The sequence below is a fragment of the Colletotrichum higginsianum genome, chromosome 8 (assembly GCF_001672515.1).
Source record: "Colletotrichum higginsianum IMI 349063 chromosome 8, whole genome shotgun sequence".
NCBI classification, from domain to species: domain Eukaryota; kingdom Fungi; phylum Ascomycota; class Sordariomycetes; order Glomerellales; family Glomerellaceae; genus Colletotrichum; species Colletotrichum higginsianum.
This window is the reverse complement of record NC_030960.1, coordinates 3752255-3771769: the sequence shown is the minus strand read 5'-3', so window position 1 is coordinate 3771769 and position 19515 is coordinate 3752255. Positions and strand designations below refer to the sequence as shown.

General features: G+C 59.9%; 7 protein-coding genes across 7 annotated transcripts; 5 read left to right on the top strand and 2 right to left on the bottom strand.

Moving 5' to 3' along the window:
* Nucleotides 1-265: 265 nt before the first annotated feature.
* Nucleotides 266-1216, bottom strand: CH63R_12101 (Cysteine synthase a; the record flags this gene model as incomplete). The annotated part of the gene is made up of 1 exon (XM_018307075.1): nucleotides 266-1216. The coding sequence occupies one exon, from the start codon at nucleotides 1214-1216 to the stop codon at nucleotides 266-268; it is 951 nt and encodes a 316-aa protein (XP_018153916.1).
* Nucleotides 1217-2644: 1428 nt separating this feature from the next.
* CH63R_12100 (At dna binding protein) lies at nucleotides 2645-3356 on the top strand (the record flags this gene model as incomplete). The annotated part of the gene is made up of 3 exons (XM_018307074.1): nucleotides 2645-2741; nucleotides 2799-2933; nucleotides 3040-3356. The coding sequence occupies 3 exons, from the start codon at nucleotides 2645-2647 to the stop codon at nucleotides 3354-3356; spliced, it is 549 nt and encodes a 182-aa protein (XP_018153915.1).
* A 304-nt stretch (nucleotides 3357-3660) lies between these two features.
* CH63R_12099 (U3 small nucleolar RNA-associated protein 6) lies at nucleotides 3661-4987 on the bottom strand (the record flags this gene model as incomplete). Its single annotated transcript, XM_018307073.1, has 2 exons — nucleotides 3661-4785; nucleotides 4901-4987. 2 exons carry the CDS (start codon nucleotides 4985-4987, stop codon nucleotides 3661-3663), a joined length of 1212 nt encoding a protein of 403 aa, XP_018153914.1.
* Nucleotides 4988-5946: 959 nt separating this feature from the next.
* On the top strand, nucleotides 5947-6929 carry CH63R_12098 (Frag1/DRAM/Sfk1 family protein; the record flags this gene model as incomplete). The annotated part of the gene is made up of 3 exons (XM_018307072.1): nucleotides 5947-6037; nucleotides 6211-6711; nucleotides 6778-6929. The coding sequence occupies 3 exons, from the start codon at nucleotides 5947-5949 to the stop codon at nucleotides 6927-6929; spliced, it is 744 nt and encodes a 247-aa protein (XP_018153913.1).
* A 4170-nt stretch (nucleotides 6930-11099) lies between these two features.
* Nucleotides 11100-13132, top strand: CH63R_12097 (Cytochrome P450; the record flags this gene model as incomplete). Its single annotated transcript, XM_018307071.1, has 5 exons — nucleotides 11100-11165; nucleotides 11269-11419; nucleotides 11546-11994; nucleotides 12083-12315; nucleotides 12451-13132. The coding sequence occupies 5 exons, from the start codon at nucleotides 11100-11102 to the stop codon at nucleotides 13130-13132; spliced, it is 1581 nt and encodes a 526-aa protein (XP_018153912.1).
* Nucleotides 13133-14602: 1470 nt separating this feature from the next.
* On the top strand, nucleotides 14603-15989 carry CH63R_12096 (Beta-1,6-galactanase; the record flags this gene model as incomplete). Its single annotated transcript, XM_018307070.1, has 2 exons — nucleotides 14603-15217; nucleotides 15327-15989. 2 exons carry the CDS (start codon nucleotides 14603-14605, stop codon nucleotides 15987-15989), a joined length of 1278 nt encoding a protein of 425 aa, XP_018153911.1.
* A 1114-nt stretch (nucleotides 15990-17103) lies between these two features.
* CH63R_12095 (CCCH zinc finger domain protein) lies at nucleotides 17104-19294 on the top strand (the record flags this gene model as incomplete). The annotated part of the gene is made up of 4 exons (XM_018307069.1): nucleotides 17104-17149; nucleotides 17241-17351; nucleotides 17417-17613; nucleotides 17672-19294. The coding sequence occupies 4 exons, from the start codon at nucleotides 17104-17106 to the stop codon at nucleotides 19292-19294; spliced, it is 1977 nt and encodes a 658-aa protein (XP_018153910.1).
* Nucleotides 19295-19515: the final 221 nt, after the last annotated feature.

Genomic DNA, 19515 nt, shown 5'->3' with positions numbered 1-19515 from the left:
TTACATAGGGAGTCCGTTGTTGTGTTGAAGTCGGCCGTTGAAAGAAGTGTTGGTCGTGACTCGTTGAAGCAATGAGCGACTGCTTCCACGAGCACAGCTAACCTTTCCTCCGCTTTACTCTGTAAGATTGGTAGTCTGGCAGAATTGACAAACTTGGATAGTCCCTTGCTTCCCTGCAGAGCGTTGGCCCTCGGGAGGGACTCGGCCTCGGTGCTGTCATGCTGGCAACCGCTTCAACTCAAGCAGAGTACCATCTACGAGGTGGCTACTGGGGACCATGAAACAAGTCACTATTCAGGTACTTCAGACCAGAATCACACGCAATCGTCACGACTCTCTTCCCGGGCCCCAGCTCTCGGGCCAGCCGAATCGCCGCAACGGCGTTCAACCCGGTCGAGACCCCGGCAAATATGCCCTCCTCCCTGGCCAGCCGCCGACACATGGCGCGTGCCTCATCCTCCTCTACCGCCCTCGCCTCGTCGTACAGCGCCCGGTCCAAGAGCGGTGGCAGAAACCCGATGCCGATGCCCTCGACGCCGTGCGCACCGGCGCGGCCCTCGGTGACGACGGGCGTCGAGGCCGGCTCCAGCACGACGACGCGGGTGTCGTGCCGCGCGGCCTTGAGGACCCTCGAGACGCCCATGGCCAGGCCGGCCGTGCCGACGGCGGCGCAGAAGGCGTCGACGCCTTCAGGGAGCTGCGCGAGGATCTCGCGGCCCAGGCCTTCGTAGCCGACCAGGGCGTCGGCGTTGTTGAACTGGTCCGTCGCGTAGGCGCCGTCCTCGTCGGCGACGGAGCGGGCGCGGCGGATCATGGCAGGGATCAGGTCGGCTGTGATGCGTCCCGAGGGGCTCCGGATGACGTCGACGGAGGCGCCGAAGGCGGCCATGGTCCTGAGCTTCTCGGGGGCGAAGGCGTCCGAGGAGGCGGGCTGGAAGCGGTAGCCCCGGACGGCGCAGACGAAGGCCAGCGACGAGCCCGTGCTGCCGCCGGTGGCCTCGACGACCTTCGCGCCGGGTTTCAGGGCGCCCCTGAGCTCGGCCTGCTCGATGATGGCGGCCGCCATGCGGTCCTTGTGGGAGCCGGTCGGGTTGGTGTACTCGAGCTTCAGGTAGACCTCGGCGTGGTTGGGGGGCACCAGGCGGCGGAGGCGCACGAGGGGCGTGTTGCCGATGGCGGCGAGGGCGGAATCCGAGGCTCGGAGGGCTCTCTGCATTGTGAGATGGCGTGTGACATGTGAGGGAGGGTGGGTTATGGGTACGGGATGGGATCGATGGGAAGTTGGTTGATGGTGTTGGAGGGGTTTCGAGGCCTGAGATGATCCACCGTGGTGGGCCTGGATGCTCCCTTTGTCATCCAAGGGCGCGTGTAAGTGGAGTGTGCAATGGAAGGTTGGCGAGCATGATGGCTGCTCTCTACCCAAAGGTGCGTAAGAAACATCATTCGCTTGGCCTGTTGTGTGAGATCAGGATCAACGACTCAAGCCTGCGATAATCGATCCGTCCTTGAGACGTAATGGTCAGTTTCGGACTCAGGAGCCTTGGAGAGGATACGACACTTTTGTCATAGCTATTCCGTGAATTGTAGTGTAATCCAATGAGCTCTGACTTATGGCAAAGGAAATGGTTCTGTTCGTCGTAGTAACAGTGCTGGAGCCGAGTGACAGGAAACACACACAAGACACAGGGACAGAAGCAGAGTGTAGAACTGATCAGTTTTGCTTTCTAGGGAACTTGCGCGGGGGGTTAATTACGTAACCCGCGATGTTCCAATGCAGGCAGCAGAGTTTAGAACATTGCAGGCCTTTTTTTTCTCTTTCCAGGGCACTTGCTTGATTACGTGATTCAAGTAAGTTTAGGTTTCCAGGGTACTTATGGCTTGACTTTTTTCCCGAACTGCGATGCTGATTACGTCATTCGGCGCGGACTGTGTGAACTAACACAGTGCAAACTCAACACTGTGCTCCCATCACCATCTCGCTTCTGTGATGAGTGAGTCGCCTAGTCGGAGTCGCAAGCTTCACAGACCAGGCAAGCGGGACCAGAAACTTTAATGGTTTTGCGAGCGAGCTACCTTCTCACCTACAGAAGCATTGCATCTTACACGCGCCCAGTCCACGGCACATTCCCGCTCACAATGCCCGCCGTCACCCGTAGTCTGCGGTCGTCGACGCGCCTGAGCACGACGACGACAACGACGACGGCTTCGGACGAGAGGAAGCCAGCGCCCCAAAAGACCAAGACCTCGGGGGCAGCGGTGAAGAACAAGAAGAGTGCGAACTCGACAGCCTCGCCAAAGGTGGCCGGCGATCGCAAGAGGAAAGCCGAGGAGCCCAAGCCCGAACTCGCCGACGACGAGCCCAACCCCAAGCCCGCCAAGAAGGCCAAGGTACGCTGATTGAAATTGCAGGACCCTCAACCGTTATCGCACATGTGGCTGGTGTATTCTTGTGTGTGTATGTGTGTATGAGTCTACAGACAAACCAAATACTTACAGGCCTTTCATCTAGAAGCCGGCTGCAGGAAAAAAGGAGGCGCCGCCCAAGAAGACCAAGGACGAGCTCGCCGCGCTGCGTGACGCTCCGGTTCCGGACGTCAACCCGGACGCCGAGCCCAGGGACCCGCCGGGCCCGCGGTACTGGCTGATGAAGTCGGAGCCGGACGTGCGCGTCGAGGACGGTTATGAGATCAAGTTCTCCATCGACGATCTAGCGGCCAAGAAGACGCCCGAGGGGTGGGAAGGTGACTGATGCTCGCACGTGTGCGCGCTGTGGAAGAATCGGTATTGACGGCGACTAGGCATTCGCAACTATGTTGCGCGGAATAACCTCAGGGGGATGCGCAGGGGCGACAAGGCCTTCTTCTACCACTCCAACTGCAAGGAGCCCGGCGTAGTGGGCATCATGAGCATCGTCAAGGAACACTCCCCAGATTGTGTGTTTTGTTCTTGTTCTTTTCTTTCCCCCTATTTCGGCTTGTTTTCTCTTACCCCCCCCCCCCCCCCCCCCCTTCCCCTCACGCCTCTTCTAACATAGTCTAGGGAACGCCTGCATCAACGACAATCCGTACTACGACGCCGCCGCCCCTCACGACGGCAGCCGTTGGAGCCTCGTCCACGTCAAGATCGAGCACAAGTTCCCGCGCATCGTGCCGTTGAGCCTGCTCAAGGAGTCGCGTGGTACTACCGGCCCGCTGCGGGACATGGAGCTGCTGAAGCAGGCTCGGCTAAGCGTCACCAAGGTCACGCGCGAGGAGTGGGACGAGGTCATCCGCATGGCTCGGGAGCGAGACGAGGACGGCGAGTGGGACAGGACCGTCGAGGAGTCCAAGAAGTTTCCCAACTACTCGGCGGCGTGAGGCGGCAGGCTTTTCTTTCTTGGTTTCTTCTGCTTCTTGTTCTGTTTTTCGTTCTGACCAGTTCGATTAGGCTGACTCTGCAAGTGGTATCAAGGATTCGGGACACCGGATACATCCCGCCGGGCGCCGCTTCTAATTCCCGTCATGTTGTTTGCGCCGTTGTTGTAAAAAAAAAAACACACAAGAAAACCGAAAACACTTTTATGTATCCCCCTTTCTCGTTTCTCCATATACCACCACCACCTGTACCATACCCCCTCCACCCCCTTTTTGTACAATACCCAACCGTAAGCAGCAGCAGCAACTATGACTGCAACTTGTCCTTCGTATGCTCCAGCACGGCCCTGATGCCCTCGTCGAGGTCCTTGACGAGCAGGATCAGCTCGATCCACACCAGAGACTTGCTCCGCAAAGCCTCCGCGTCCGACGTCTCGTCCAGGCCGCGGCCCAGGCGCGACAGCACCTCGCGCAGGCCAAGCGGGAACTGCGGCGTGTCCAGGCTGACGCCGACAAGGGGCAGGCGGATGTGGCAGTTCCACGCCGCCGGGTGGGCGGCGTCCTGCTCGCGCATCGCGTCGACGACGTGCGCGACGATCTTGGCTGCGGACGAGACCTTGCTGGCGAAGGCGGCGAACATGTCAAAGAAGCGCTCGGCGGTCTCCGGGCTGAAGAAGGGCTGCTTCCGCGAGATGTCGAAGATGGCCGTCGGTATGGCGCCGTCGAGGGCCGGGTTGTTCTTGAGCGCCTTGCTGTCCTCCTCGTTCAGCGCCGCCTTGTCCTTGGCCGGCACCGGCAGCCTCAGCGCGTCGTCCTCGTCTTGCTCGTCGTCGTCGTCGTCCTGGTCGTGGAACTTGATCTCGTCGTCGTCGTCCATCTTCTCGCCGGCGAGCGGGTTCTCCTGCTCGGCCTTCTTCTTGCCCGCGCCGCCCTTCTTGGCCTCCATCTTGGCCAGCCACTCCATCTCGCAGCGGGCGTACTCGATCCACAGGGTGCCCTCGGTCGTGCAGAAGCGGCAGCCGCGCATGAAGTAGCCCCGCGCGCCGCCCATGTCGCCGTTGGAGGCGGAGCGGCGGCCGGCAAAGACCCAGAGGTCGGCGTCGGTGGGCATCATGCGCAGGGCGGCGGCCATGGTGCGGCGCCAGCGCTTCGTGGCCTTGACATCGGCCGTGTAGGCGAGGTACTCGAGCCAAAGGTCCTTGCGCCCGGGGTGCCTGCTGACGGCGCGCTCGTAGATGGCGAGGACGCGCGCCTGGCTCGTGTGCTGGGAGACGACGTGGCCGATCTTCATGCGCTTGCAGCGCTTGGCGCGGAGGGTCTCGAGGGAGTGCTCCCACTTGGCGTAGGCGCTGAAGTCGTCGGGTTTGGAGCGGGGGGCGAGGATGCGGTGCTCGAAGTCGCTGCGCTTCTGGACGATGGTGCGGATCTCATCCTGGGGGAGTTAGATATTGCGTTACCAATGTTGTGTGTGTGTACTGCACATGGTTGAGGAGGAGGAGGAGGAGGAGGAGAAGGGGGTTGCGTCAGTGTCTGTCTCTGTCTCGTACCTTTGTGAAGATCTCCTTCTCCTCCCATTCGCGCAATTGGGGAACGGAGCGCTCCAAGTAGAAGCGGGCCTTCTCGGCGACGGACATGATTGCGGGTTGGAGTGCGAGACTGGAGGTTGTGCTGTGTTCGAGTGCAGTCGAGTCGCCCGGTCACAGTTACGCAGTGTAGATACCCAGGACTGTGTCCGTCCGTACTGAAGAATATTGGACAGGGAAAGAAAAAAAAGTCGGCAAGGCTGAAAAAGCCGGGTCAAAATAAAGTGGAGATAAAGCTTAGGTGTGGCTTGTGCTTACCGAGAGTGGGCTCTGAGTGGTTCCCTGGCATGTGTGGCTGGCTTCTTCAGCCTTGCGCCAAGCTCCCCCTGTCCCTTGCCAACGCTAAACCAAAGGCGGACTGCCCAGGCCTGCTGCTTCGAGCTGTGCCAAAAGAAGCTCCGGTGGCTCTTTTTTCTCGCTCTGTCAAAACCTTATCATCCACACCCACATCCACATCCACATCCACATCCACCGACCAGGCCCTCTATTCAGTCATCTTCCTTGTCGCCGTAACCAGGGCAAAGTCATCATCAACACGAGCTCCACGGTCCAGCGGGGGGGCGCCGCACTGTCGCAAAAAAGAACCGGAACCTGGACAGCCCAACCACGCGATTCGCTTTTCGATCACCGATCCCGTTCAGTCCGCGCCCGCCGCGCCGCCCGCACTGCGCGCGCAGTGTTGCATCCCTTCCCCCCTCCCTCGGGCCGCCGAGGCAAGGCGTACGGACGATTCCTGGTGTGCGGTCTGCTCTGCTCTGCCTGGGCTTGCCAAATTGTTGTTTTGTGCCGATTCCCTGCACAATTGCTCGCCCTATTTCTGCTCTTCTCTCCCTCTCCCCCCCCCTCCATCCACTCTTCCCTCTTGTCAACTGCACTTGGTTGCTCGCCGGATCCGCCGGATGAGCTTCTTTTCTCTTTGTTTTTTCCACTGCTGCGTGAGTTGAGAAGACGGAATAAAAGCAAGAAGAAGACGAAGAGAAGGATAAGAAGCTTCCCCCAAGAGGTTCACCATGTCGTCCAAGTACAAGGGCAAGGACAGCGGCGTCGCGTTGACCTTCAATGGCCAATGGGTCAGCTGGTTGCACACCACCGTAGCTTACAGTAAGTCGGCGAGAAACCTGAAGCTATCGCGACGTTGCGCGTGACACGGAGGGGCAGCAGCAGCAGCAGCAGCAGCAGCAGCAGTCTCCCCTCCGCTCCCGATTGCTCTATCTACTCGTACGGTGTCAAGCACGAAAGAGCTCCCGCAAGCTGACATGTCACTCCCACAATAGGTGCATTCATCAGCGCATTCATCGTCGGTGTTTCGCTGCACTACCACAAGATTGTCCAGAATGAGTGGTATGGATATCCCGAAGAGTGGTTTCCCTCCGTCTCGGCGACCATTGGCGACCGATACCCCGAGCGCTCATTCTACATGTTCTTCATCGCCATCACCTCAGGCCCGCGCTTCGCTCTCGTCGGCTTGTGGTATCTCCTGACGAGGAGACCCGGCCAGACGCTGCCCAAGTTCACCTTCGCAATGGGCATCCTGCGCACCGTCATGTGCGGCGGGTTCACCTACGTCACCTCGACCGACGACCACGACTGGCACGACATCTTCATGATCTCCTACATTGTCGCATCTCTGCCCTGGACCATTGGCTGCGTTCTGCTGAGCCCGCCGAACCCCCAGGCGATCAAGTACCGCAAATGGATTGCCTCGTCCTTCTTCGGAACTCTGGTGCCCTTGATCTACTTCTTCATCCAACATAAGGTTCACCGCGTCGCCGGAGGTATGTTTGCTTGGCAGAGACGCGCGTCGCGAACCTTGGAAACCTCAGAGAACTGACGCCGCATAGCCTACACCATCTACGCCTTCTTCGAATGGGCCCTCATCCTCTTCGATGTCGCCTTTGACGCCGTCACGGCCCTCGACTTCAGCACTTTCGAAGTGGTCATCAAGGATGTCCGGGGAGCTAGCAAGGGGTACGTCCAATGGCTTCCGAAATAGAGTCAAGTACATACTTGTACATCAGGCCACAATAAAAATGCACAATCCATTGGGGGCGCATAGTCTAAGTCTCGACACAGTGAAAACCGGTCCTCAGTTCCGTCTGCCGTTTTGGAGAAGGAGTAAGTCTCCCCTGCCCCGATATCGAAGGTTCACCAGGCGCACGAAGCTGACTCGATCGATTGCAGGAAGGAAAAGGCCACGGCCGGGGTTTTGACCGGTCCCTTCACGTGGGCGGGGGCCCTTGACACCGCCGCCGATGTCTACCACGGTTTCATCTTCTGGACCATGCTGACCGGTCTCGGCGTTTGCGTGTGGTACTTCCCGCTGTGGCACATGGGCATTTCGGGCTACGAGGCCTTCGTCATGTCCACCATTCTGCCCGCCGTCCTGGGAATCCGCGGAATCCGGTCCCTTGTCGTCAGCAACCAGCGGGCCGTTCACCTCGTCTCGCTGGTCGGTCTGTTGGCATACCAAGTAACCGACCCTGCCTACCGTCTCTTCACTGTGGGCTTCGCCGTCGCCACGTCCTGCCTCGCCTGGACTGCCACGCTGTGGTCCGAGAGAGCGCACCAGAGCCGCCTCGAGTCCAAGATTCTGGCGTGGACCATCGGTCTTATTGCCTCGTCCACGGCCAAGTTTATCTGGTGGACCAACAACCCCCTGTGGCCCGTCATGCACGCCGCCAACGGGGGCTGGAATGCGACAGGCTTCGCCATCGCCGTTGTCGCCGCCCTGCGCTTTACTAGGAGGGCGCCCCTGACTGCCGGCGACTACCCCGAGGACTCTCAGAAGCGCGGCTCGTCTCTTCTCGCCGCCTTTGGTGTCGGTGGTCTGTTCTTCGGCATGCATTCCCTGCTCTCCGATACGAGCACCATGATTCTCTGGGTCTGGGACGGCTACCCGATCCGGGGACCTACTTCCAACACGTACGGCTGGATGACTGCCGTCGCCATGACTGCTGGTCTCCTGATGGGCTTGTATCGTCCTGCCCTTATGAGCTCGTGGACTGCCTACGGCATCGGCTGTGTTGGTGCCGCCGTCTTGACATCTTACCACCACTGGTTCGGCTACTACGGCGCGCTGACGACTGCGGTCTACCTCATGGGTCTGTCCGTTCCGTTTCTCTCCAACGCGGCCAAGAGAAGCCCAGGAACGACGTTTGGTCTCGGGTTCTTCATCTACAACGTCATGGTCCTGTTCCACGTCTGGGTTGTCGCCTACGCCTTCGTCCCCGGTGGCCCCCTTGTGCGCGAGCACACTGACTGGGTAATGATCACGACTTTCCTCCTGATCGGCGCCGGCGTCTTTGACTTGACCTCGTCGCAAGTCCGCCGCCGCGAGACGCGTCGTTCGTCTCCGTCGCAGCACAAGAAGTATCACACTGTCGCGGCCGCCTTCGTCAACATCGTCTTCCTTGCCGCCGCTTTCATGCGATTCCCCACGAACGACTACAAGCCTTACCACGCGGAAGACCGCATCATGACGGCCGGCATCTGGACGATCCACTTCTCGCTGGACAACGACATGTGGTCATCCGAGTACCGCATGCGCGATCTCATCAAGGAGTTGGAGCTGGACGTGGTCGGTCTCCTCGAGTCGGACCTTCAGCGCATCATCATGGGCAACCGCGACACGACGCAGTTCCTCGCCGAGGACCTCGGCATGTACGTCGACTACGGCCCAGGCCCGAACAAGCACACGTGGGGTTCGGCGCTGCTTTCCAAGTTCCCGATCCTCAAGTCGACGCACCACCTCCTGCCGAGCCCCGTCGGCGAGCTGGCGCCAGCCATCGCCGCGACCCTGGACGTGTACGGGCAGGAAGTGGACGTATTCGTGTTCCACTCGGGCCAGGAGGAGGACCCCGAGGACCGGCGGCTGCAGACGGAGTACCTCTCGAAGCTCATGGGCGAGTCCAAGAACCCGTCGGTGCTGCTGTCGTACCTCGTGACGAAGCCTCTGGAGGGCAACTACAACACGTATGTCAGCAGCACGTCGGGGATGCACGACGTGGACCCGAGCGACTGGGACCGGTGGTGCGAGTACATCCTGTACAAGGGTCTCAAGCGCACGGGGTACGCGCGCGTCAGCCGCAGCACCATCACGGATACGGAGCTGCAAGTGGCCAAGTTTGTGATCCCGCAGACCAAGGAGGAGGTGCAGCGCATCGAGGCGGTGGACGACGAGACGCGCAACAAACGCGTGGCGGAGGAGGAGGTGCCGCAGGGCTGGCGGTTCCCGGGCATGTTCCGGGGCCAAGGCGTGCGCGACCACCGGTACCACGTTTTCAACGAGCCGAGATACTACAATCACTGAGTTATGGAATATGAGTTATGGGGTATTATGTGGCATGGGGCTTGGGGGTTGGTTTGGGGTTATGGAGGGGAGTATACGTGCCACGAAGGGCGATGGAGGTGTAATGTCGGGTGTTTATTTATGAGGCAGTGAGACATATACTAATACATTGAGTGTACATGACCGGTTAACGCTTGGGATGGATGTAACTATTGAAGACGGGAGAAGGGGAGGTGATGAAGATCCTCGGCTTGTCATGGCGTGGATGATGTTGCTGACGAAGCCGTCAGTACTAGGGCTAGGTACACACAATTGACGGTCCATACGGAGGGCGAGGCTCGATAAGACATTGCGGAGTTCCGTCCGTCTCTTGGACGACCTTCCTCATGCGAGCATCGTCGCCGAGCCGGCCCTGAAGATTGATTGTCTTCAGATCCGAAGCCTCCAAGCCGATAGACCGATCCACGACATCTGGATCTCGATCAGCTTACCTATGCAGCACATCAACTTCCCTGTGTTAAATGAGCTACGCAATCCATTTATTTGCCCGAGGTTAGGTAAGTAAGTAGCTGTCCTCCGCAGGCGGCAGAGTTACTTCTGTACAATGCACGAGTGGTGTACAGGGTATCTGTAACGTGCATAGGTATGGGGGGGCATTCTCGCGAGAATAGCCACGGTTCTCACGGATGCACGGCAACAGAAAAACGGCTCAAGGACATCTCGGGCCGGCGCCAAACGAGAATCGAGGGCGGACCTGGGGCGGAATTCCCTACCGCTCTCCGCTCTGGGGAACTCCACTTGTCGCCGGTACCCGAAGCTCGCCGCTGACAACAAGTCGTCTTGTCCTTCTCCAACTCTTCAAGGACAGGAAAGAGGGGGGGGAAACTTTGCAGCAGCAAAGAGACGACAGAGATAACCCTGGGGGGCCTGGGGAGGAGGGCTGGAGGGGACTATTTAGTAATAGGCCTGCAGCATGACGGGGGGTTCGTGTCATCACGTCGCCTCTCGTTGGTTCACATGTCTCGAGTTACGAAACGGGTGCGGGGATTTTATGTGGGATTTCTGGGCTCGGATGGGGATCTGATCTTGGGGTAGGGTGGTTAGCTGCGGGTGAAAAAGCTGGGGTAGGCCATCGACAGAGACCTACACACAACAGTATCAGCTTGATACAGAGTGTGGTGTCTTGTACATCGTAATGTGTACAAAAGAAGACCCCCATCCCCCCCCCCCGCGGCTAGCCGCGAACGCCGGGCCCGGTCCCAGGATGGACCCCCGAACAGGAAAGGTCCCAGGAGATTGCCCGCCGCGCGCCATGAGATGAAAGGGCAGCTTCTGTTGTTGGAACGCTGGAGGAGAAGTACAGCGTACAGCGTAGGTGGTGGTAGTGGGGGACATACCCCAAACGATACCTGTCTCTGCCCGTCCGTCCACCCGCCCGCCCACTCCATCTCGGGTTCCATCTTTGGGTTCCATCTTGGACCGTGGAAAGCCGAGCTGGAGGCTTTTTGGGGGCGGCGGGCGCGTGTTGGAAGGGGCTAAGCTTTTTCGTCTTTTGCTCCCTCCCCGGGTGCAGGACGAGACAATAAGAGCGAGAGGTGTCCGCCGGGACGGACGGGACGGAGGGTTTCTGTCTCTCCTTTTTCTTCTGGATTTGTTGTGTAGTAGCCCAAAAGAAGAAGAAAAGGGTCCGGTGGTTTTCTGTGTTTCTTACAAGTCGAACCCCAATCGAACCCTGAGAAGAGACCTCCCATTGTTGGATTTGTCTTTTTTCCCTGTCTCTCTCACAAGCTGAAAGAAGAGGAAAAACACACTCGGCATCCGTTCATTCGAAACCCCCCCCCCCCCCTCCCCTTTCCTCCCTGAGAACAAACGATCATGGCGCCCGAGACGAGTCATCTCTGGCTCTGGCTGGGTTTCGCCGCCGTAGCAGGCGTCGTATACGTAAGTCCCCCTCTCTCTATGGGCTTCACTCTCTCAAAGATCTCGGGATATGGCAAAACAAGCGAGAGTTGCATCCGGCTGACAGCACGGAAACCCTCCACAGGTCACCGGCATCGTCGTCTACCGCCTCTTCTTCCACCCGTTGGCCAAGTACCCGGGCCCCTTGATCGCCAAGATCACGGATGGCTACCAGCTCTACCACGCGTGGAATGGCGACCGCCACCTGGACTTTTACAAGCTTCACAATCAGTACGGTGCGTAGTCGTCCTGTCTCGTCTCCATCTCACACTTGACCCGTCCGCATCTCATTCCTCCTGTTCTCCTCGTCGCGTCGTGAAGCAAACGCCCACTTCCTCACTAACACACACACACACGCACAGGCAACGTCGTCCGCTTCGGCCCCAACTCGCTCTCGTTCAACTCGGCGACGTCGCTCAAGGACATCTACGGCTTCCGCACCAACGTGCGCAAGGCCGAGTTCTACGACGCCTTCGTCCACCCGGCGCCCAACACGCACAACGCGCGCGACAAGGAGATCCACGCGCGCAAGCGCCGCGTGCTCGCCCACGGCTTCTCCGACAGCGCCATGAAGGAGATGGAGCGCTACATCCTGGGCAACGTGCGCGCCTTCACGACCGAGGTCGGCCGGGGCGCCTCGGACGAGACCAAGGGCTGGTCGACGCCCAAGAACATGGCCGACTGGTGCAACTACCTGGCCATGGACATCCTCGGGGACCTGTCGTTCGGCAAGGCGTTCCACATGCTGGAGGCGCCCGATAACCGGTTCGCGCTGGACTTGATTGCCGCGGCGACCAAGAGACATCTTCTCGTAAGTGGTCCCCCCCGGCCCCCCCCCCCTAAAATATCAACCTGTGATGTGACAGCAACGCGGACTGACGGGCGGGGAAAACAAACAGTGCGGCACGATGCCCATCGTCGACAAGCTCAAGCTCGACAGGCTGCTGTTCCCGACCATCGCGGCCGGCCGCGCGCGGTACATGGCCTACAGCAAGGGGCAGCTGACGGAACGCACCAAGATGGGCGAGGACACTGACCGACGCGACTTCTTTTACTACCTCCTCAAGGCGCGCGACCCGGAGACGGGGCAGGGCTTCTCGGTGCCGGAGCTCTGGGGCGAGTCGAATCTGCTGTAAGTACACTCACTGCCCAGTAGTAGCAGTAGCAGTAGTAGTCGAGATGGGGGACGGTAGAAAGACGGGAGTGAAGCGTTGGTTACACGCGCGCGCAGCAACGCTGACAGAAGAAATCTTCCCCCCCATAATAGCATCATCGCCGGTTCCGACACGACTTCGACGGCCATGGCCGCGACGCTCTTCTACCTCGTCCGTAACGCGGCGGCCCTCGAGCGAGTGACGGCCGAGGTGCGCGGCAAGTTCGCCAACGTCGAGGACATCCGCCAGGGCGCGGCGCTCAACACGTGCAACTACCTCCGCGCCTGCATCGACGAGGCCATGCGCCTGTCCCCCTCGGTGGGCGGCCTCCTCCCGCGCGAGGTGCTCGCCGGCGGCGCGACCATCGACGGCGCGCGCGTGCCCGAGGGCACCGTCGTCGGCACGCCGCACTACACGATCCACCACAACGAGGCGTACTACCCGTCGGCGTACGCGTACGCGCCGGAGCGGTGGATCGTCGGCGAGGCGAACCCGGCGTTCGGGGGCCGGGCGACGACGGAGGAGGACGTGGCGCGGGCGCAGAGCGCCTTCTGCCCCTTCTCGATCGGCGCGCGGGGTTGCATCGGCAAGGGGCTGGCGTACGCCGAGATGTCGACGGCGCTGGCCCGGACGCTGTTCCTGTACGACCTGCGCAAGGCCGTCGGCGTCGAGGACCCGGCCGAGGGGCGGCCGGGGAGGGGCGAGGGCAGGGAGAGGGTCGGGGAGATGCAGCTGTTTGACACGTTTACGAGCATGAAGGACGGGCCGATGCTGGAGTTCCGGGCGAGGGCGTGATTAAGGGGTTTAGTTGTCTTTAGGTTGGTGAGACTGTTCTTGACTTGATCTCGATGCCGAGAGCTGGTGATGCTATCTTGCTCTCTCCTTGCGAAGGGGGGGGCATCGATGACATATCGTCATTGAACATCGGCAGAAGCCATGATTTTCACATGTAAGCAGGCATGTCTGTTAAGCTTAGGTTGAAAGAAATGATAAAAATAAGAATAAGGTGCAAGTGAGCCGAACGGCACTAGAAAGTGAGGAGAGATGGTGGAACCCAAGAAAGACTATTCGTCCTCATGCCTCTCCCCTCCCCTCCAATATTGTCCGTCCGAACTTGCGCACCATTCACATCGTAGTATTGCTTCTGCTCCCCCCCCCGTCCCCTTTCTGTCTTCCCCAACTTCCCCTTCGAGCCTGGCTCTCCTCGGCATCCATGGCCGTCGGCTCTTGATCGGCAGTGGGCGTTTCCCTGTCAGGAACGGCGCGTCTCCCCCCCCACCGCTTGCTGTCCGTTTCTTTTCCTTCACAAGTCCTGGACCCGGTTTGTTTTTGTCTCTTGACGTCTTGTTTGGGGAAAAAGGGCGCGTCATAGTACATGGAACCACACACCGACAAGGCCTGGGGTCCGTCGCTCTCGTTCGTCCGGTTCCTGCGGGGATCACGGAGCCGAGGGGACACTGCTCCACTCCCATGGCAACCTCGACGACAGACATACACACACACTCATTCACTCACACCTCGTGATGGAGCAGGACTCAGGAGAGGAGAGGGCGTACTAGTATGTGTGGGGAGAGAGAAGGAGCTGGGGAGAGAGGAGGGTGGTCCCGTCGGCAGATTCGACAAGCAATGCGGGGGCGGGACGAGCAGCCCAACATCGAGCATGTTCCTGGACTGCTACGCGGAGCAACCTTGATTCTGTTCCTGGCCCGTCATCACCTGATTTACCCGCTTGGGCACCTCTCTCTCTCACGTCCCCCTCGTTCTTCCACTTCAAAAGTCTTGGCCCCCTTTGCCTGACCCGTCGGCATCCAGCGGTCCCTCGGCTGTGCTCTCGTCTTCTCGGGCGAAAGCAGCCCCCGAGCTTCGTCTCGCCCCGTGTCTTCTCGAGAGCGTGGAGAGAGACGCCGATGAACCCGAGAGATGCCCCGCTGCAGGCGACGAACATGGTAGCCGACTAGTCATGAACACTCGGCCTAGCATGGGCGCTTGTCGAATATGGTCTGGTCCCGAGGTCCCGCTGCTGTTGCTGCTGCCGCCAATGTTCGTGATGTCAGAGACTGGTCCCTGGCGTCGCCCTGCGTGTCCCGCTCTCGGTCCGCGAGGGGAGGAGGTCGGGCGAGGAGCAGACTGAGGGACGCTCTCCGGGTGGGAGTGATATAAGAGCCCAAGAGAACTCGTCTACTCAGCCATGAAAGCCCTTTCGACCCCAACTCCCTCCCTCCCTCTCTCTCTCTCTCTCTCACTTACACACCCTCACCAGCAACGATGAAGCTCCTCGCCTCCCTGCTGGCCGTCGCCGGCACCGTCGCGCCCCTCTGCGCCGCCGCCGCCGTTCCCCAGGCCCGACAGACGAGCTGGCCCAACGGGCCCTTCACGACCAACGGCCGCTGGCAGCAGGACGCCTCGGGCAATAATGTCAACTTCGCCGGCACCAACTGGCCCGGCCACGGCGAGGTCATGGTGCCCGAGGGCCTGCAGTACAACTCGGTCGAGGAGGTCGTCAGCAAGATCAAGAGCCTCGGCATGAACGCCATCCGGCTGACCTTCGCCATCGAGCTCGTGGACCAGATCTACGCCAACGGCGGCGAGGACGTCGACCTCCGCACCGCCTTCGTCGAGGGGCTCGGCGAGGCCAACGGCACCGCCGTTCTCGCGAGCGTGCTCGAGCGGAACCCGTCCTTCACCGAGGCCACGACCCGGCTGCAGGTCTACGACGCCATCGCCGCCGAGTGCGCGCGCCAGGAGATCTACATCCTGCTCGACAACCACATGTCCAAGGGCAAGTGGTGCTGCTCCGGCAACGACGGCAACACCTGGTGGGGGGACCGCGAGTTCGACGCCGCCAACTGGGTGCGCGGCCTGGCCTACATGGCCGAGCATGTAAGTCTTTTATCTTTTGCCTGACCGACGACGACCCTTCGACGACCCTTCGACTACCCTTCCCGCAGTTTAATCCCCCCTGTGCAAGTAACTGACATTCCGTCTCCAGGGCAAGTCGTGGCCGGCGCTCGTCGCCATGTCCCTCCGTAACGAGCTCCGTCAGGCCACCGACAACCCGGAGCTCGTCGCCGCCTCGTACCACTGGCAGGACTGGTACAAGTACATCCAGCAGGGCACCGACGCCGTCAACGGCGCGAACCCGGACGTGCTCATCTACCTCTCGGGCCTCAACTACGACACGACGGTGGCGCCCGTGTTCCGCGGCACGGCGCTGACGCCGGGCAACGCGACCTTCTCGCGGGCCGACTTTGACGGGTACGCCGACAAGCTCGTGCTCGAGATCCACAACTACGAGGGCAGCATCGGCAGCTGCGCGAGCCTGCGGTACAACCTGTACAACCGGGGCTTCCAGGCGATGAACGCGACGGACCCGGCGACGGCCGACGTGTTCCCCGTCGCGCTGACCGAGTTCGGGTTCAACATGAACGACGCCACGTACCAGGGCGTCTACTCGACGTGCCTGGCCGAGTACCTGCCCGAGGCGCGCGCGAGCTTCTTCATCTGGGTGCTGGTCGGCAGCTACTACACCCGCCAGGGGACGCAGAACTTTGACGAGTCGTGGGGCCTGCTCAACGTCGACTGGTCCGCCTGGCGGAACCCGGCGTACGTCGAGGAGCAGCTGAAGCCCATGGTTGCTGGTGTCATTGGATGAATCGGGGGGTGAGGGAGCTTTCTTTGAAAAGGGTGTTAGCTGTATATAGTGAAGGCCAAACAAGTGCCGTGTTTTCTGTACATATGAATCTGTTTACGTCTCGGAGACGAGAGCTGGTGTGGTCCAACGAGATGGATCTGGGAGGAAGTTAGGTGACAACGAGTTATGATCACAAAGCTAAGAACGGGTTGCAGTTAGGTGTGATGTCAAGCATTTCTCGAATGGAATGATATCCTTTAAAACACTTGGACAGTTCAACCCTGCTTGACAGGTAAACAAAAAACATCCTAGCTATTTGATATGTTTGTCCGAATCTCTTGGGAATGTAACCAAGCACCACAAATGTGTCTCGTGTCATTCCAGCACTGAGCCGAAGGGAGAATATTAAACCTTACGATGAGACCTTTTTATTGATCTCCGTGTTTAGATCTAGCCTCTCTCACAACGAGTTAATGATGATGACCCTCGTCTTTGTCACTGGTCGATTAGAAGAGTGAGTCAACTTTAAACAGATGAACTCGACCATTGCTGTTATTTGAAGAACTAGGAAAATAAAACTCTTTTCCCAATTATATCGTTATGGCCTATGGCGCACTCACAGATGAACGATCTTACAAGCGGGTTGCAAGTGGTTGTAAACACAGACGCCCACGGTACAATCGTCTTTTTGAATGTGCTTCAAAACCGTGGATAAGCAGCAGACGAAAAAAAAAAACAGTTTGAGTTTCCTCCAATTGGGAGAAGACAAGTAGTTACTCACTTGATAGGGAGCACCAGGGTTTAAGTGAATGTGTAAGTGACTGTGTGAGTGAGTGACTGAGGACGACAGATACAGTGCTGGAATATCCCACACTGCCTACACACTGTAGTAGCCATCCTCATCCCTCATTGGACCGCTAGAGCGCGCTAGCGCCCAGCGCCAGCAAGGCTGCGAAAGGCTGTCGATTTCTTCCTTCGACGCCCGATTCCTCGCGCCTTCGTGACAATCAAGAGCTTCTTCTTTGTAGCCTTCCGACCCGCCGATCTAGATCCGAGCTTGCGAACCCCTCCGAAATGACATAAACGCTGCCACGCCGACACCGAAACCACACAACTCTCGCCCACGGCTCTCAAGATGGTGGTCTGCAAGTTCTACGAACAGGGGAACTGCAGGTATGGACGTACGTCTAGCACGATGCGCATTCTTCCGCTTCTCGCCGCGGGGGAACGGCGAAGCTTCTGATAGAACCAAGTTGACAGGTGAAACCATAGAAAACTGCCGGTTCGAGCACCCGAGATCACAATCGAACAACCGCTATGCCGCCTTTGGCCAGACTTCGGGAGGAGGAGGAGGAGGGGGATTCAACCGTGGCGGCAGCGATGGTTCGTGCATCATTTGAGCCGCCCATCAGAGCGGGACGACCTGAAATACTGACAGTTCCATGCAGCGCTGCCATATCAGCTATCGAGAGAGGCCATTGAGAAGGACCTGACGTCGGAGGCGCCGCAATGGATCTTGTCAGCCTACGGACCGGGTAGGGATGCGCCGGAACAGCTCTTTGGAGGCCCCATGCGTGAGCAGAGCTTCGAAGAGATGAGGCTTCTTCACCTCATGGCCACGGCTGCGGGAAATCCCCAGCAAGCGGTAAGACATCTACGCGGGATCCCTCCCTCTCTACGACACCCGGCTAACGACCCCGCAGCTCAGCCAAGCGCAGGAGATATACCAGCAAGCACAGCAGCAGATGAAGACAGCCGTCGATAACCTCGACGGCGCCATCCAGTTCATCGTCTCGGCCGACCAGAAGCACCCCAACAGGATAGATATCTGCAAGCAAGGTACACAACCGGGTGGCACGACAGGGGTGTTTGCAGTCGGAAGGAGGACGACCAATTCACTCGGCCAGCAGAACCCCTTCTCGTCCAACTCATCCTCCGCCGCGACGTCAAACCCATTCGGCAGTAACCAGCCAGCCTCTTCGCCGTTTGGTGGCGCCTCCAACACCGCAGCGGCGTCGGGAAGCGCGTTCGGTCAGCCGGCTGCACTGGGACAGCGCCCGAACCCCTTCGGCTCGCCTGCCTTTGGTCAGCCTTCGCAGCCGTCGCAATCCAGTGGATCGGCCTTTGGCCAGCCATCACAACCTTCCTCGGCATTCGGTGCCCCGAGCCAGAGCTCGGCTCCGGCTTTTGGGCAACCGTCCCAGCCCACGTCTGCGTTCGGACAACCCAGCGCGCTCGGGGGTGGCACATCGGCTTTCGGTCAAGCGTCATCCTTGGGCCAGAAGCCGAGCCCTTTTGGAGCGCCTGCCTTTGGACAGTCTGCGCAACCCGGCGGCGGTACCACCGGCAGCGCGTTCGGCCAGCCATCGCAGCCTGGTAGTACCGGCAGCGCTTTTGGCCAAGCAAGCTCGCTGGGGCAGAAGCCGAATCCCTTTGGCGGCGCGGCAAGCGGAGCCAGCCCCTTTGCAAGCGCCGCCGCCGGTGGTAACACAGCCAGTCCCTTTGGTCAGCCGTCGCAGAACACGGCAAGCCCCAGCCCGTTTGGACAAACAGCACAAAACCCGGCGCAGAGTGCCAGTCCGTTTGGCGGCCCCGCGCAATCGAGCGCAAGTCCGTTTGGACAGCCGTCGCAGACGGCGGCACCTAGTGCTTTCGGGCAGCCGTCTCAGACAGCGTCGGCCAGCCCGTTCGGCCAACCAGCTCAGACTCAACCGGCGGCGAACAGTCCCTTCGGCGCGAAGCCAGACGCCCAGCCCAGCGCATTCGGATCCGTGTCGATGGTGGCTCAGCCAACACAGCCTGCGCAACCAACCGGTGCTTTTGGCCAGCCGGCCCAGCTCGGTCAGAAACCCAACCCGTTCGGCCAGAATAGCGCCTCGCCCTTTGGCCAGCCTGCGGGCGGCCTGGGCGGGGGAGGGGGAGGAGCAGCAGCAGCGAACCCGTTCGGCACACAGCCCGCCGCGCCGGCCGCCCAACAAGCGCCGGGGGCGCCTGGGAGCGGACCGTACCCGCCGGGGAGCTCGAGGCAGCACCCGCCCGTGTCGAGCTACAGTGCCAAGGGCATGGACGGGCGGCTGTCCAACTGGAAGGGAAAGCCCGTCACGTACCAGAACAACCTGCCCGGGGTGCGGGCGTTCAATGGCGCGTGGACGAGGATCTGGTTCCCCGACGGCCCGCCCAACTACTACAAAGACACGGAGCTGCCGGACGAGGCGTACGACGACGGGTCGAGGCAACAGTGGCAGGCGTTTGCGCAGACGGGCAAGTTCGAGGGGCTGATGCCTGAGTTGCCGCCAAAGCGGGAGTTTTGCCTCTGGGATCTGTAAAGGGGGGTTTAGGGATTGAGAGGGTGAAGGCCACCGGGGCTACTACCACTACTACCACTTGTACTGTTGTAAAGGAAACTGGCATTTGCAAGGCGTTGACAAACGAACAAAAGGGATCAAGCAGGGGGGGCGGACACGGCATCTTGGACAAGTCATACTACGGTGCTGCCACATGCGCTGAGGAAGGGCGCGCGCACCAATCTTCAATTATTCACTGTTTA